The 19,049-nt window shown below is 34.9% G+C and overlaps 1 protein-coding gene across 1 annotated transcript in view; it reads right to left on the bottom strand.

The window, feature by feature from the left end:
- Nucleotides 1–9,823: 9,823 nt before the first annotated feature.
- The window catches only part of LOC149774763 (von Willebrand factor D and EGF domain-containing protein-like), a 193,871-nt gene continuing 184,645 nt past the window's right edge, over nt 9,824–19,049 (bottom strand). The window contains exon 14 of the mRNA XM_089945001.1: nt 9,824–10,111. Coding sequence (XP_089801127.1) covers nt 9,824–10,111 — 288 coding nt within the window. The remainder of the gene's footprint in view (nt 10,112–19,049) is intronic.

The following is a 19,049-nucleotide window of genomic DNA, read 5'->3' as shown; positions in this document are numbered from 1 at the left end:
TGTAGTTTTTACTACTCTTTACGTGTATCCAAGTATGGGCCTATTTGTAGTAATATATTATATTCTTAGAACTCTATTTGTCCTGCAATTTGTACACTGGTTGTACATTTTGCAAGATAAGTACACATGCTATATTTGAACCATTATGTTATATAAAGCAAGATTGAGTATGTGAGTCAGGACGGCGAGGAACATAGCATGAACATTCTCCAAATGTTTCACGCCGTTCCCGATCATTACGGTACTAGCCGAACCTTTGTCTATATTTGTAAACATTATGTTTATTCACTTCTCTTATAATAACGGAATAGTTGAGGAAACCTTATGTGTTTTATTCGTGATTCAAGTTGCTAGTTACGGAGTCATTACTTTCAGTTAATGAATTAATTATAAGCAGGAGTATCAGTAGAAACACTAGCGTTGATCGTAGCAGTAGCTGCAGTTGCAGTAACATAAATAAAGTGTTATAATCCTTACACAGGTTCATGGGATTCAGTTTGAAAAGAAATATTGTTAAATACCAATTTATTATTGCATCGGGTGTGTGATACAGATGTTCACTCATTGAGTAAGTATCTCATATCTAAACGTTCCAAATAGAACGCACAGTCTGGAACTTGTTTTACAACTTCGACTATTAAACAATAGTGTACTTATAAATATAGGGTAGGATCTGTTGCTACACATTTTATTCAAAATGGCTTTAATATTATTATCTGGAATCATATCAGAATAATTCAAGAGTACTATAGGTAGCGACGGTCACTTAATTGGCTTTTGAAGATATATTTAGCCAAGAAATGATATACTTCCACACACTCATACACCATACATAGATAGATAGATAAATAGATAGATAGGTAGATAGATGCACACATACATAATACATACATACATACATACATACATACATACATACATATATGCCTACACCGGTTCAGTCCATGGAGATTTTTCTGAGGACTGTTAAATACCTTTTATAAAAAGACAAGTATCTCATTCGTTTATCTAAAATTATACGCTTAAAAGAATTAAAATATATGGAAATAAGTATAATATAACAATAGATAAAAGGTCACAAGTGTTTTGTGCTCCCAGGAAAAATAAAGTCGTTTGTTCTAACGTAGGAAACCTGACCGTCTTGAGATTTTTACTCCGTATTTAACTCCTTCACTAAGCGTAGTCGGAACGGAACAGATATGTAGTTCTGTCTATCTAATTAACCTATTGACATCAGTTTCTTAGACTTAATCCACCTCCTCCCCCACCCTGTGTTCATATAAATCAATCTTTATCAGCAGTTATTGGCAATATCAATATCCTTAATTGTGCCTTGGACGTTCAGTATACAACGTCAATAATGGCCTCTACTTATATTAGTACTTATAGCTTATAATAGCATAATAGAAAATTAAATATGAAAACAAAAACAACATTATAATGGTAATAGCTCAGTAGTAATATTTTATTTGATAAGCAACCTTTCAACACTTATCCAAACAATTTCTTTCATTACCACATGATTTAACAATTAATTACTTAATTTACAATGATCTGTGTCTACTATTCACCACTTTGCATTCTGTTGCTTAATGCAATTTACATTTGTCAAGTTAGTTTTGGCTAATGGGGGTAGATAGTAATAAAATTCCCTACTATCTGTTTTACATTTCTTTGAACAATAATCCCTAATCATGATTATGAATTGTCTATTGTACCTGAATATTATCCTAGGGAATTCATTAAACTCTACATGAGAAACAGAGCGAAGAATACCATTAAACAAACACCTTAACGAGCTGTCGATTTCATCACCGAGTCCGTCCACTCCTGACTCACATTATACCTCTTCATTCTGAAAAATAAAATAGTGTAAGTAGTTACATATCTATCTCTCCTATCTCTTCTGATTGTTCGTCTGTGCCTGTACCATATTTCCGAAATATAGCCCTTGTTAGACATATGCGTACATTTACAAAGAGTGATTTCTTGCACAAAATCTATTATTATCGTAATTCTTCTAAAGCCCTTTAATATAAACAAGTTATATTGGTATATAATACACGGCGAGCATTCAGTTCCCGAACTGTTATACTGCATTTGTGCAGACTGAAACAAGTTGAGTAGTTTTATAATAAAGCAGTATCATTTATCCTCATATGACGCACGCACATATTTAAAGTTAATCAACAGGCGACTATGCAATAGTGATGGGGAAGAGTTATGACATTAATCAGTAATCACTAAAAATGCTGTTATCACACTAATTTTAGACACGACCTCGACAATGTGACGAGAAAAAAAGAAAGTCAAAAGCAGTTGCAAGGACAAAACTAAACTCGATCACATCCACGTCACCGTAGAAATACAACTCTATGCATTTTATTGTTTATTACAATCATGATTGGCATCAGCGCCCATATCGTAAACAGACCCTTGGTACTATTTCATTGAATTTTATATCTGATATAACCTGTTTGAGCGGATTCCAGCCAAATTCTTGGACATATTTGCAAAACTGCAGCCAGGCTGTCTTTCCAAAACAGTCTGAGGCTGGAGTCTTGCTTGCATTTTTGCAATTACATGCATTGCATGTTTAAGAAATGAAAGTGATTGACTTTTACTGCCTGTAAATCCACCACCAGTGACTGTTCTATTTATTCTCAAAAGGTGACAAGCACAGCCATGCTAATTGTTTTATCTTTATAGCCATTCAGGAGGGTTACTAATTGAATCAAGACTTCTCTGTGTTTCATTCATAAGCTCTGAACAGACACGTATCCACTAATAAACTGTGAAGGAGATTACTTTCCCACTGCGGCTAGTCAATTTGGTTACAAACACATGGCTCTAACAACAATTGTTTGATGTGTCTATTGTAGCCATTGTGGTTGCATTACCTCCACAATCAGACCGATATTGCTCTCGCGGTAAATCACAGTTAGCATCTACAACCAAAGACAAAAGTATGTTGACTTCAATTGCAGTTATTTTTAAGCTTCGAATATTTTACCATCTCGTTAACATCGAGGATAGGCTATACATGATATATTAATAATGGCAATACTTTCTCGACAGGCAGATCCTGTCCAGACTCATAAAATGCTGCCGCGACATTTTGCCATTATAAAATGGTGCAACTGGCATATATTTATATAACATTTTTGCTTGAGAATCATTAGGTCTCAGGCGATCTTGTAGTCTGGGTCATAACTCCACATTCATATAGAAACAAATTAGTTGAGACACTTTATGATTTCTAAAACAATCATTCTGATTTCTGTCAAGGAATGTTATACGGACATTTGCATCCTTCTTGAGTAACAATATTTTCTACGTTGGGTCAATGTTAATTTAACATAATCGATGAGGAAATGGTTGAGCCATGAACTCCATTTCATCATTGTTGGAAATTAATGTATTATGTGCCGAATTTACAGTCGGCGACCATGATATATCGTTTGCTAATGTAATGACTCCATGCTGGCTTCGAGTTGGTATTGATATAACGTTATCGTTCTATCGGTTGTTCTATATTCATCCCTTATAAATGTTGCATTTAACCAAACAGAGGGTCTGTTAACACACTTTTCAAACATACATTCGTCGACAAGGAGAACAAAATTGATATTAAAGTTAACATCCCATGTCGGCCGATTCAACGACACGTATGTTAATTCAGCATTAAAGACAAATATCAAAGACTGTTATATACCCGTCGCGATAATCATTGAGTCTTTCGAACTGAAATTATCATATTCTTTGAAGGACGCAATCGACATACCAGAGTATATGATTCATCCGATCTCGATCATCACAGATAGTTGTTTTCGCTACAGCATCTGGAAGTCTCAGAGCAAAATATTGAATGTCGGTTGTATGTCTTCCACTTTGATATTCAAAAATCGCATACTTCCCTCAATCAACATTAGCCCAAACTCAGCTGGTGAACTCGTGCAAATCCGTTTACGTGGCAAACATAGTCAAACCTACATGTACGCGTAGTCAAGCGATTGAGCTCCCTTAACTGTTAGAAATATTGTATATACTATTATGTGTATGTTAATGTAAACTTAATTGGTATTTGCTGGGTTGGTACACAATGCTTTATTTAACAAATCAAGATTGGCCCCTCCTGCAGACGACTTTGATCAACTATGGTTAAATAACAAACAATTTAAACTGGTGGTGATAGCCTATACGAGTCAATATACGAAGATGTTTGTTCCATTACGTGCGCTTTGCTTTCAGCAACGGTGAAGCCACAGCGAAAATCAACTTCCGCCCAGGAGTTACCAGGATAATCTAATAACTATTCGGTCCCCATCTGCATTTTACAGAGCCGTCCCATTTGTATTTAAACGGGACATAATGTAGCCTCTCTTGCAACTACAGGAGCCAACGAAAACAAAAACTCTGGAATAGGTGCGAAGATTGGTTCACGCAGATGCTGCATCTTATTTAAGACGTTACTGTCCAATTTTAAATGTTCCCCAGACATGTAATCACCCTAATTTGGAGACATAAATATTTTAGAAACTGAGTCTTGTCGAAGCAAATCAAGGTAACAATATGTGTTCATCTTTACCTGCTCGGCATACACGAACCTTGAAATACTTACCAGGTTTGAATGCTCGAGAAAAAAAGAATAAATCGGTTAAACTATAGTAAGGTATTGCTGGTAATCTGATTTGGCCTTGGTCCAGTTATTTTAACAGCTGATAAATCACATGGGCGACTTGATTTTGCTCAAAACCGGTCAAGATATCGTTGGTGAGTTCTTGATGTCCTTTCAGCTTCAGCAAGACCTCACTCACTCAATGGTGAAAATATAATCTATCATACTATCTGGTTTCTTATACTGCTCATTACTTGAACCGCTAACACTTGTTGGATACGTATTAGCCATGAAAATTTTCCTTTTCGACAAATGCGTTGCATTGGGTCTAAGACCGTCGTGAGGTGTAGATGTTAGACAAGAATGTAATGTAAAATGTTAGTCTGTAAATCCTGAAGAACTCGTGGAAAGCATCCAAAATGTAGGTTTTGATAATTCAACTTTAACAATCATGCTAACATCCATCAATAGCTTGGATCTTAAGAGTTCACCTCATTGTGTTTTTTATCCAAAAATAACTTAACGAACTTTGCTGAAAAATTCAAATATGTGTGAGATTAGAATCGTTCAGTAAAACCCGTATTAGGCTGTTTTCGTCGCTCTAAAACAGCAGAGAGCTAGTATGTCCGGCCTAATTATCGATCGGCCTGCACAAACTGCTGCTTGGCAATCGCTGCGAGGTTAGCTGGAAATAAAACTCAGGTGTGTAAAATGTACTGTAATACACATGTGCAAAAGTTTTCTTTAAAATATTTCGAAATTATTACGTAATAAACTAGCTTGGCAATTACTTGTTCATGGTCATGGATATGTACTTGTGCATTGTACGCGCCTTGTACCCATGTAGTATTTGTGCCTGTATTTATCTTTACCGTAATATTTCCCACATTACAATCTAGAAGACATGTAAACAAGAATTGTTATAACAGCTATGCTGTTGATCAGTGATCTTGGACATAGCCTTCTACATCGCATGACTATCAAATGACATGGGCGCATATTGGTAACTTAGACGCGTGGGGATGCGACCTTGATATGTGGACCACATAATAGGGAGATGCTGGTTGTGACCTAAATCAATGGATTGATCCAAAACCGGTGTTGCAACGCTACTAATAACATTATCTTCATCTTTAAACTTTTTTCCTAGCATCTAGTAAGTAAGGATTACATTTGGCGACATTGTTTAGACTGGCCTGTTAAATAGCTGAGTAGTGATCTTGTGTAAATGCTATGGTTATCCGATGCTGTCTTCGTTTTGTTTGTAATAAGTGAAGTTGATGCATGTATGATTTTCAGAACCTTGAAGTCTCCTTGTCCTAAGTCTTGTATCAATTTGTTTCCTGTAAAACAATTTCAAGTTATATCTGAACTGTTCTTCCTAACATTTGTATATGATTATGCAGAAAATTTGACCTGTATCTAATAAACACCTTGGCAACATAAGCAATCGACACACATCGATATAAGAAACATGTTCAAACTGTACATAGTTGACACCATCAGGCCTCCTTTCTCATTTTCGCATATGTTTTTGTATCGACTGAAAGTACAACATTTGTTTTGACGGATAGATAGACAGACGTGGTAGCAACATCTTAATAAGATGTCATTCTATACTTTACCAAATTAGCAGTAAGTGTTGGTTCACGCGTTAGGAATTGAAAGTTATATTCAGATCAATACTGAGGTTACTATATAATTTTAAAATGAAGAACCGTGTAATTGAAAACTGACAAAGTGTGTGTATTTATTGTAAGGTGATATATGTGATTCTTTGCAGTAAATATATATCTCAATATCTCCAACAAAACTGAGTACCTTAGGCATTTCTTGATACTGAGTGTAATGGCTGCCATCAGCGATATAGTTCCAACCGGCCCCAGAACGGCGCCGATGATCCAGAGTTGAGGTGCTTCTACCGTCATAGGTGTATTCGGCTCTGGGCAGTCTAGACACATACACACACACATTTATATATATATATATATATATATATATATATATATATATATATATATATATATATATATATATATAGAGAGAGAGAGAGAGAGAGAGAGAGAGAGAGAGATCAAGGTAATAGTGGAAGCTTCTAATGCACAAATACAAATATTAAACGAATGACTAAATAAATACTAGTTACGTAAGACACCTCATCGGGTGGTCATGTTTCACATGTATTTCTTGGAGACGACCTATCAGTATACCTTTAAAAAATGGAATGATCTAATCCAATGTATATCTAGTGTCATTTTTACAGAGTGTGGCATTTTATTGTTTCAAGCTCATAACTTTAGTGTGCAATATAGAATGAATGTATTCTGAAACGTTTATTTGCAACTCAGTGGAATTTCAACTAGATTAAAGTATTCAAACGTTCTGGTTTAGGACGCACTTATTTGTTCTGGTAGAAAGAGCAAAGACATATACTTTTTAATTTACGACTTAGTATCTTTTATTTTATTAAGCATATACTTAAGCTATATATAAATAACGTGTAAAAAAATCATTTAACATTTTTCCTTTAGTATGCATAAAACACTAATCGGAATCAACATGAAACTTTCTGACTCGTAGAGTTCCGGTCGCATTAGGTCACAAAAGTAACATAATATAATAATTGTAAACGTACCTGTGATCTACACGATTTTAGTTGAACTCTTTTGACGCAGAAGCAATTAAACAACATGTATCTCATGATACGAGTTGTAAATAAAACGTTTCGTGGAGCCAACATTATTTTCAGCAACGTTTCAGAGACTACATTAAAATACATTTTCACAAGAATATACGATGTCGGAGTGGATAATTAGGTATATATAATAATAGAATGACCATACTTTCAGATTCATTTGAATCCAAAGCTGTCCGGATGTTCTAAGAGTATCAAATTTTGTGTGATTTGTTTTTTTATAAAGAGCCGGGCACATTCCACATGAAAGTATATTTGGACGTCTTCACATTATTTCCAAAATGACGCTTTTAGTTGAATCTTTATTAACATAAATCGCAGAATGTAACATAATGTTATGATACAGATATAAAAAAGAACATATAAAAGAAGACATATTTAACATTTTTAACTGCACTTTATATTAAATTATATACCAAATGGGGCATCCTTCACTTCCTTTCATTTCATTTGTAACGTTTCAAAATTGGTAATATTTTGTTTTGAAATCAGTTATTAAATAATTATACATTTTATATACTAAATAAGAAAGCGAATACAGTATAATGTGTCACAATGTAAATGAAATTACGTTATGTATTGGAAGATTAATAATTAAAAATTATTAAAGCAACCGTAAGATACCGTATGCTTTCGACGCAAAATGCATTACAATAGACAGAGCTAAATTTATGATAGGTCAAGTTCATTCCAAGAATAAATAGGAGGGTTTTTGGGGGGCTGACCCATTTCGGAGTATGCCTTTTCTATTAATGAAAATACGGAAATTAACAAATCTTTGATTTATTTCATCCGTGTCATATAGTATTTATGGATCGAATTCGACCATTTAATCTAAATAAAGGAACCGCAATTCGATAATTCATAAAAAATCATTTATCATTAGAATTATCATATTTACCTGAAATAGTTTCCTAATGTGCGCTATAGAAAAATATTACATTTGCATTTTCATAGGTTAGATATTTATAGGTTACTGTATTTGTATGAGAAAATACGAACGCCTTTTGTTTGTATAATACTGCACGACCTAGGCAGTGCAGGGTTAGTCCAAAAGAAAAAAGTTCATATGTTTCCATACAAATGCAGTAGCTTTTTAATTATATACTAATTTAGGCTTCCCACCTGAGGCTTAATAATAATGGAATACACTACAAGAAACTAAGTAAGTTAATTCATGTTATATTTCAATATAATTATACAACCTCAGATTCATCAATACACAGCAAATATATTGGAGATTTAGAATAATATTTTGAATGACTGTCCATTTGATAAGCGTTTCCAGTCGGTCTGGAAGGGATGGACTTTTTTCTGTCAACTTAATTCTGCTTTTCCAATAAAGATGGACTTGATTTATTGGGTCATTTCAATGTAGTAAGGGAAATGTGATTGAAATTTTGAAATTTTGTACAAGTTCGGTTTGTATCAGGTTGTTTATGACATGACTAATGTCATTCGGATTTGCGGAACCAATAAAGTACATTTTGAAGAACTTCAAGATGTATGAATGTAATAGCTGCCATTCTTATTACCAGCTAAAGAAGACATATGTTCATGCCCTGTCACTTACATGCTAGCTGTTGGACGGACCTCAGCTATGATCTGTATCATACAGTGTATGTCTTTAACGTTAGCTTAATATGGTATCAAAATAGTTAAAAGTGGGAAATTGCAAAGCAGCACTTTCATGATAGTCCATTTTGCCACTGGAAATAATGCATTTTCGTCGTCTGGACTTATTTGTTCTCAGGCTCTCAGTTTCCTACCTAAAACTTCAGTATATTTTCGAATTCGGTGCTCTGACTGACTTGAAAATGGCCCGTTCCTGAAAGATGTGTGCACATGTGTGATACATTACGAATCCGTTTAGGATCGAAATATGCTGCACGATTCTGATAATTTAAATTTAACGGAGGAAATAATGAGCATATAACAATATTGTTTCTTTCAGAGTTACATAATACAAATCTTGCAGATCTTAGAACATTTTGCAGACGATATGATTCATGTTTTGACTGAGACTTGTATGGTTTCGTTGAAAATTGTATTTAATTACCTGGTCCATTTACCCAGCTAAATAATAGATCGCGTGTCATTTCACAAATTAGACATCCTTTTGTTTCTGAAACTCTGTAGCAGTTTCCGTCCATCAAGCAGAAACCATCCTGGAACGAATATAATTAACTCCTGAGACCAATTTTTATATAACTTTTCATGATGGAGGTGATGGTCGGCAATGATAACTGATCTGTACATACAAGGTTATATAATTTAGATATTATCTGGCGCATAAAGTTTAACGTTAGGCATGCTGACATATGTTTAATACAGTTATGTCAGATGAACAGCTACGAATTAAAAGGTCTTAAAGTATCTGCACGGCTTTTATATATCTCCTCATATTTTCTCGATCATAAAATAGTACTGAATGGTGTATTACATTTTTTTGAACATATTTGTTTGTCTTCAGATGGTAAGCCAACATATTTATCACATTGTATCTGCAATTAAATGAATACTACCTGAAGTATGCATTGGATGTCGAATCCGGCTTTGGTGCAGTTTACACATGCAGAATCAAAAATTAGCAGCGTTGATTCCGTGCTGAATAATTCACCGTTATTGCTCACAGAAACACGATATCCTCTAGCTAGATAGGAGCTGTCACCCGCCTCAGAGTCACTTGCTCTAGTATCTTTTTTTCCGGGCAGACTGCACTCGACTTCAACTCTACTTATTCTCGTGGCAGCCAGTGAATTGTTGTTGTCAAATTGCTCAATACCGTTTGGCCGAACCTGAGTAATAAATAAAAATGTTAAAAGAGTGGCAGAGACGTCTTTGCGAGAAAGCAGAATAGAAATGTTATCATTCAAAACGCACAGAATATACAAACTGAAGCGAGCAAATTGCTTATTACAAATATGCTTTTGAGCGAAATCTCAGCTTGTTCATTCCCGATCTGGCGAACCGGCATCATACACGAAAAACTGAAACATCAATGACTATAAAATCAAGGCAAAATAAATATAATATCAATGATGACTAAAATTGCAGATCATATCAATAAACGTACATGTATTTCTTATCATAATTATGCTTCAGAGCGAGGTGTATTTTGAGGAAAAAGAATATAATAGACCCAAATAAATAACAAAATAATCTAGTGCTTATATAAATGTCTTCAGAAGCTGTGGTTTGGTGCAAACAACCTCAATAAAATGAAGATATCAGACTTGTTTGCTTGAAAGTTCTCTGGTAATAAAATAATATCGGACGGATACAACATTGGTGACTAGAACAGTTGCAAAACATACACAATCCTCTTTTAATATCCAAGTCCTTCATATAAACAACTTGTTGTATACTCTGTGATAAATAATACAGACACTTCTTAACAGTTCATTAATCCATCAGGGAAAATATGGGTGCCTCAACATCAGGAATCTTAATACGTAGAACATCGCCTGAGCATATTTTTTTTTTTTTTTGCGGGATACTGGACATACGAAGTTTTTACTAGTAAAACCTCACTATGTCTGCATTAGAATCAGTCGTACTTTGATATTCAAAAACAAATGTATCATTTTGTTGTAATTATTTAAATTATTAGTATGATGAGTTATTAATAAACTTCTCAAAGAGAATGGTAACCGTTCACGATCTCATAAGAGGCAGTGAAGTAATTCAGTGAAGAGAATGTATGAATTAAAGTCGGAATAACGCGTGCAATTGATCTATTAGTTAAATGAAAAAGTTATGCTGGCTGGGAGTAATAAAATATGCGAAATTAGTGCAACAGATATATGCCGCCGATGACAAATGACGAAAAAAGTAATTTCAGTTTTTTTGTATTAGGTACTTATGAAATTAATATCCCATACTATATGTATTTATTTTAGGACAAACCTACATTCGCGTTCACACATTCCTTATTGGAAAACCTAGTAAACGTGGATACGAGATTTCTGACATCTAAATGGGGATATCTTTATGTTAATATATTTTTGGCGAAGATATGTTTTTCTATGCTTTGGATATATGTTTTTTAAATCCATTTTGTAGCCGATCTCTCTCTCTCTCTCTCTCTCTCTCACACACACACACACACACACATACACACACATAAAGACACACACACACATATTCTTAACTTTTACCATCTTTCATAAGTCCAGAGATATCGTGGGATGACACAAACGACAATTCTCCACGTTCGTCATTTCATAGTTTTTTTTCCCGTATCTTGCTACGATGGCCCAGAGAGAGAGAGAGAGAGAGAGAGAGAGAGACAGAGAGAGGGGGGCCTTTGGATATTTTCATATTTAATTAATTTTAATCGAATTTTAGAACATTATAGTATGTTTAAGAAACAACAATAGAACATTAAATACATCACAGAGTGTGTACCACATAACCGATGAATTTACTGCATAAGGTCGACTTTTTATCATTAATAAACACTGCAGATGAATCCAAAGGAAAGTACACATGCATAGTTATGACGAAACATATTCTTGCAGGTTACTTGGTGTAATTTCATTTTTAAGGTTTTAATCTAGCCCAGATTACTTTTCTCTGCGTAGTTTGTCCGTTAAGTGTGAGAATGCGGAACAGAAAGGATTGTGATGAAACTGTGTTCCATATTAAATTCATTTAGAAAACGACGATTATTAATACTTTTTACATTTATTTTCATCCGTCACTAATGATTAATGTGTGGAAATTAATAACTGATCAGAAACAACTGCAGACGGTCGCTAGAATGTTTATATATGCGTATTATTTCGCCATGGAATGATCACAATTTGATATATCAATTTGATATACCAATAGTATTGGTATATAAAGTTGCTTTATTCCAATACATTAAATAATATGTTATTTTCAATGTATGTGATATGAATGTAGAATATATGTACAGTATGTGCGCTGTTTCAATGATATACCACGAAGTGTATACATTTTTCATTGAAATGAAACGAGGCTTGCCGAGTTTCCTTTTAATGAATTTCTTTTACAAGGAATGATACATCACTGATACAACGTATATACTTGACTAAATTTTATTTATATCGCATACAAATACACATATTTGCACTTTGAATGGAGTGACGATATGCCTCTGGTAAATGTATTGACCAAGTGAATGAACTCCTCATATATCTGCGAGTGTGCCCTCTACGAAATATAGTTCTACCATTTTTCTTGTTGTTCACAATCACATGTTCAAATTGACAAGTTGATTGTTTTCTTTTCGAGTTTCTATTTGTATTCACATTTATTAAATCAGTATAAGACACACTCATGATTTAAACATGAAAAATATTCTTTATGAAGATAATAGTGCACTACAAACACAGTTAGGCTCTTATGCACGGACCTGAACTGTCAGGCATTCACGTACTGGCTTATCGTAATTATCGGGGAATAGAAACTGAGCGACATGACGAACCAACAATAGGTAATTAAAATATTTTAATATATTGACAGTTCATCTAAGTAATTATTCTGCTTTAATCAACATTACTAAAGACTATAATATTCTCTCTCTCTCACTGGGGTTGTGTCACCCAGTGCGGTAACTCATAGTATCACCCCATGGACCTCCTTCCTGCAACAAAATTCAAAAATTGTATAGATATTCATTTTGGTGTCACCTCCTCTGATGGTGTCATACGGTGCGGTCCGCACCACCACCATCCATAGTGACGCCACTGCTCTCTCTCTCTCTTTCTCTCTCTCTCTCTCTCTCTCTCCTTTGGACGGTTTGATGAAACTTTGCCATCATTCATGGGTCCAGAGGCATCGTCGTATTACACAAGTGACAATCCACAGCGCTCGTATTTTCTTGAATTTTCGCCCATACCTAGGTAAGATAATCTAGAATGAGAAAGAGACGGGGGGGGGGGGATGGAGAGAACATTTTGACATTTTTATATTTAATAATTAATAATCGAGATTTAGAACATTATAATAGGTTTAAGAATCAAGAACAACAAAGGATTCAATAGCTACAGGATGTGTGCCTCGTAAGCCCGTAACCGAAAAGTTTAACAATATAGGCATAGTGTCGACTGGCTATTGCAACTATGTGTAACTGATATTATGAACACTGTAGATAGATCTGTAGGAAAGCGTGAACATACCGTTACGACGAATCAGATTACTCTAGGTTACTTGGTACAAGTTTAGTTTTAATGTTTTCGTCCAGCGCCATCTGTTTTTACTCTCTCACTCCAGATTTGTTGCATGTTTGTGCCTTACGCAAGAGAGGGGAGAGGGGAATAAAAAAGGATTCCGATGAAACTGAGTACCATTTTAATTTCATTTATAAAACAGGGACTATGAATACTTTTTATCGTTATATTCGTATGTCACTTATAATTAATGAATGAGTAGAAATTCATCATCGATCTATATGCATGCAGTTGAAATAATGCTTGTATATTCGTATCATGGCAAAATTGGTGGATTAAAATTTTATATACCAATAGTACTGGTATAACGATTTGCTTTATAGCAAAACTTTAAATGCTGTGTTCTTTTTAATGTATGTTGTATATATATATATATATATATATATATATATATATATATATATATATATATATATATTGAAATTAAGTTATTGCTGCAAGCCAATATCATGATTTGCATATCGGTTATGTCTAGGGAGTTATATGATTATATATTAGCAACCCATTTAGTAGTATTAGTCTTAGTAAATACGGGTAAGTGGGTGTGTACGTGTGCAAGGACTGTGAGACGTTAAGGATGAATTGTAATGCAAATTGTGTAACGTTCGAATGATGTTATCCCAACGGGTTCTTATTTTTATTTCGATCTTGCGTGATGTCTTTACATTCCACTCCCACAAATTCGAATCCCACATTTCTCCATAACTGGCTGCACTTGCTATATTGTTATTGATGATTGGTATATTATATATTATTTTAAAGAATATATATATATATATATATATATATATATATATATATATATATATATATATATATATATATATATATATATATATAGGTAGGATGACTTTTCATTACAAAGATCTACTGAACCGTATGTGTAACTAATATTCTATCCCTATTTTCCTGCATACTTAAATTTTTAGGCCTACCCAGACAATGTAACATTGTCCGAGATTTTTATTCGATCATACTAAACAAAAGTAAAGTATAAGTTTATGGATGCAAATAAAAATACCATGGACTGTTCTACTAAAATGTACTTAATAACTAGTTCAAATCAATTTGCTATTCAGTAAGAGGTCCGAAATGAAATAAGCAGATCATTAGTCACTCAAGCTTTCATAAATCATAACGTTATGACATATTTATTATTTTACAAAATTCATTTTAGTTTCAAAAGGAAAAGGGGTTTTAGATTTATTGACATTTTACGATTCAAGTAAAGACTGGTATTTTAACGAACACTGATGATACATGCTTGTAATATTTGCATATCACACAACAGTGCTGTTTTAAGGGATTTGTTACTACGCATGAAATTCAGTCAAAGAATTTCTTATGTTAATAGAAAGGCAAGGTAATATTTGTTTATATAGCTTTATAACTTCTCCTACAGCAGTTACTCTTTGTTTTCCCCTAAATGACAATCGAATATTTGAAGAATAAAATCAAATGGTCCAGTGTGGAAGGAACTGTTATATAGTGTGTGCATCTCTAGGTCTGTTTATTAATCGAATAATTAGGCACACACACACACACACACACATATATTTATATGGTTCATCAGCATACATACATACATACATACATACATACATACATACAATAACCTAAATAAAGAAGCTAGAGAACGCAATAAAGAATTGAAGGTATGCGTGTTAATAAGGGAGCGCACAAGAAAAGTAAGGGAACACCCTTTCCAGGCGTTCTCAAAGCACTACTTCCTATCTATGTATCTATCTGTCTATCTGTCATCTATCTATCTATCTATCTATCTATCTATCTATCTATCTATCTATCTGTTCTATTATATTCTATTATATTATATTTACGTGATTATTATTATTATTATTATTATTATTACATCGGAGTATGACATAATCTTCATAAGAAAGCTTAACTGGCGGTTTTACAATCATACATTCAGACAGAAAGAGAAATATACACCTGAATCCACTTGCCTAAAACTGAATGACAGATTGGTCAGCCAGTCTATAACATAATATGATTCTTGTTTAGGTTTTAATAAAACAAATACAGAACAAAAGATGAAATATCAAAATTTTATAGTCGAACTACAGTGGGTGCTGTTCGTATTTATGTTTCCGTTTTTAGATTTTGGAGGTAATGTTGAGTTGGTGCCTTGAAGATATTTCTGATACGGAGTGATGAGCCAACAATAATAATAATAATAATAATAATAATAATAATAATAATGCGGACTTTGTATAGCGCCTAATCTTTAGAAGCTCTAAGAGCTTTACAACATTAGACAACACCTATAAGATAAGAAACATAATAATATTGTTACAAAAACAAACAACACAAAATTAGACAAACATTTAAAAAAAAAATAAAAAACATGCTGAGAATATTTCAGGTAGGAAACATTATTAGGTCTTTAAGTTTGTTCTTGCAGTCGAAATAAGTAAGTTTTGAGAGCCCTCTTAAATGTGTACACTGTGTCTTTGTGTCTAAGTTATGTGGGAAATTCATTCCACGCTGCTGGGCCCTGGTATGCAAAAGAACGCTGTCCATATGACTTTGTTTTCATAGTGGTAATGATGAGTATACGATTGTCAGAAGAGGAGCGTAAGTATCTTGATGGTGTGTACACATGGGTGAGGTCAGATAGGTATGTTGGACTAGAGTCCGACAGTGAAATGTTGCACAGAGAACAAATTTTGTGTTTGATTGTGGATCGAATGGATAGCCAGTGTAGGGTACAGAGCAGCGGGAAGGTGTGCTCTGATCGTGCTACTCTAAGTATGATCCGAGCAGCTATGTTTTGAACTTTTTGAAGTTTCTGGAGTAGATATTGAGATGAACCAGACATAATTGAGTCACAGTAGTCCAAGTCTTGAAAATACTAATGAAAACACAAGTGTTTTAGTGGCATCAACTGAAAGATATTTGCGAATTGAGCTGATGCGTCTCAGCTCAAGATATGCAGCCTTGCACATGTTCATGACATGTTTGTGCAACGTGAGAGTACTGTCCAGAGTAACACCTAGGTTTCGTACCGATTGTGTGAATTTAATGTTGGCGTTGCTGATATTTATTGTTTGGGGTAAAGGATGTGAATGAGAAAGTCTTTGTGTCGTGATCAGAATGGCCTCGGTTTTATCATCATTCATCTGCAGCTTGTTACAAGTCATCTATGATTTCACATCAGAAATGCACCTCTTTACACCTTGGATGGTAGCATCAACTTCAGTAGGGGGGCTAGATTTGTATATTTGGGTGTCATCAGCGTACAATTTGTGAGACACTGGATGATGATCTATGACACTTGAGAGCGACTGAGTGTACAGAATGAAGAGAACAGGACCCAGAACAGACCCCTGTGGAACACCACAACATAGATCAACTTGGCTGGAGTGTATTCCATTTGCAGATAAAATTTCTGTCCTGTTGACCAAGTAGGACTTGAACCACAGTAAGGCTGTATCATGAATGCCAAATACATGCTGTAGACAGTGAAGTAATATACCAAGGTCTATTGTGTCAAATGCTGCAGACAAATCAATGAGGGTGAGGACTGTAATCTTTCCGCTATCCAACGCAGAGAGAATTTCATTAACTACTTTTAGAAGAGTTGTTTCAGTACTGTGGCAAGGGCGATATGCAGATTGTACATTGCTAAAAGACTATTTGAATTTAGATGAGATACAAGCTGGGATAAAAAAACCTTTTCTAAGATTTTTTTAAATGAATGCAAGATTAGAAACTGGGCGGTAGCTCTTTAAATAGTTATGGTCTAGTTTTGGTTTCTTCAGCAGAGGCTTTACAACGGCAGTTTTGAAAAATGAAGGGAATTCTCCAGATGAGAGAGAGGTATTAATAACATCAGTTTGAAGGCAATACTGGATCAAAGCACTCAAGATGCAGTGATGTTGGAATTGGATCAAGTTCACATAACTTTGGTGCACTCTTCATCACGATTGTACGTACAAAATCCATAGAGACAGGTTCAAATGTTGCTAATGGTTGCAACTCAAATTCTGTATCCCAACTGTATGGTGATGACGAGTCAATTGAAATTAAGTTGTGAAGCTTATCTCTAATGGTTTGTACTTTGTCACGGAAGAAATTTGCAAACATGTCCGGAAGGAAGAAGGTAGTTGGAAGTGGTGTTGATTTGTCTCTTGACATTGGCTTGTTAGTAATCTCGAAGAGCTCTTTGCAGCTGGATCTTTCCATGATCTTAGTAGTGTGGTGGGCTGATTTCGCTGCATGGACTATATTTGTGACATTCTTCTTAGCGACCTCATATATTTGCTTTTGAATAATGGGTCTGGTGGAAAGCCAGAGCCTCTCAGCTTTACGGCGGTCTCTTTTAGCAGTGCAAAGCTGGTCCCTAACACTGCTATACCATGGAGAACACTTCTGAATAGATTCTCTGCACTTGGTAGCGGGGGCATGTTTGTCAAGTAATGAACGCAGACAGTTATGGAATTATTCTGCGGTAGGAGGTGAGCAATTTGTTAGGTTAGCTTGGATGTCGTGCACTAGTTTGGTTCTATTTATCATACGGAGGTTTCTCTTAGTAGCAGATAAAGGTGGTGGGTTACGTCAAGATGGCATATAATGCAGAGGTGATCTGATGCAAGTTTATGCGATACCAGGGAGGACCGTAGAATGTTGTCATCAGGTCTATGAAGAATCCATTCTAAAATGTGACCATGTTTATGTGTGGGTTGGTTAACTGACTGTTTGAGGTTGAAAACATTAAGGGAATCAAAGTTCTGATGTATTTGCGTTTCCGGGATAGTCAAAGTGAAAGTTGAAATCTCCAAGAATAATCAGGTTGCCACCTATCGAATTTCCATACTCCAGGAGATTCGGAAAGTGCTCCAAAAAGAGAGAGTCAGCCAGCTTGTTTATTCTACTAGGAGGAGGGCTGTATAGGCAGAACAAATGGACTGACCTTTGCTCCAGTGTGAGCGTGGTTTGGACTTGTTCAAACGATGTGTGGTCCAAATTGAATGTTATGGTGTAGTTAAGATGTTTTATCATGGAGTTCTTTGTGATGACAGCAATTCCACCTCCGCGGGAATTACGGGGGAACGACTTGATGGAGTAACCAGTGGGTGTTAGATCCACACACTTGGGCTCATCGCCTGATGTTTTTAGTCATGTTTCTGTCAGGAAGAATATGTCAACATTTTGGTCGTTGATAAAATTAACTATTTCTGTGCGCTTTTCCGTTGGTCATACTGACTGGGCATTGAATAATGCAATGCGCAGAGGTATTTCTTGAATAGTTGACACAAAGGTTGCCGAATTAATTGGGATTTGAATTAGGTTATCTAAATTAACGGTCGAAAATGTTTTAAATAGTTGTGCCGAAATAAGGGAGATAACTGGAAGTCTTCTTCCTGTTCTACGCCGGCTAGCTTGAAACAACGTTTCTTTTTTCGCTTCTGTTTACAATTGGGTAATGATGAATGTAGTCACAGTTCGTTTAGTTTAGAGCACAATGTAGTGTGGAGAGCCAAGGAGTGAACATTTAAAAACTATAATGAGG

This window comes from Sinohyriopsis cumingii, unplaced genomic scaffold, assembly GCF_028554795.1.
Source record: "Sinohyriopsis cumingii isolate HCF-2022 unplaced genomic scaffold, ASM2855479v2 utg000160l, whole genome shotgun sequence".
NCBI lineage: Eukaryota > Metazoa > Mollusca > Bivalvia > Unionida > Unionidae > Sinohyriopsis > Sinohyriopsis cumingii.
Note: the sequence above shows the minus strand (reverse complement) of the source record. Positions and strands in the feature narration are given on the sequence as shown.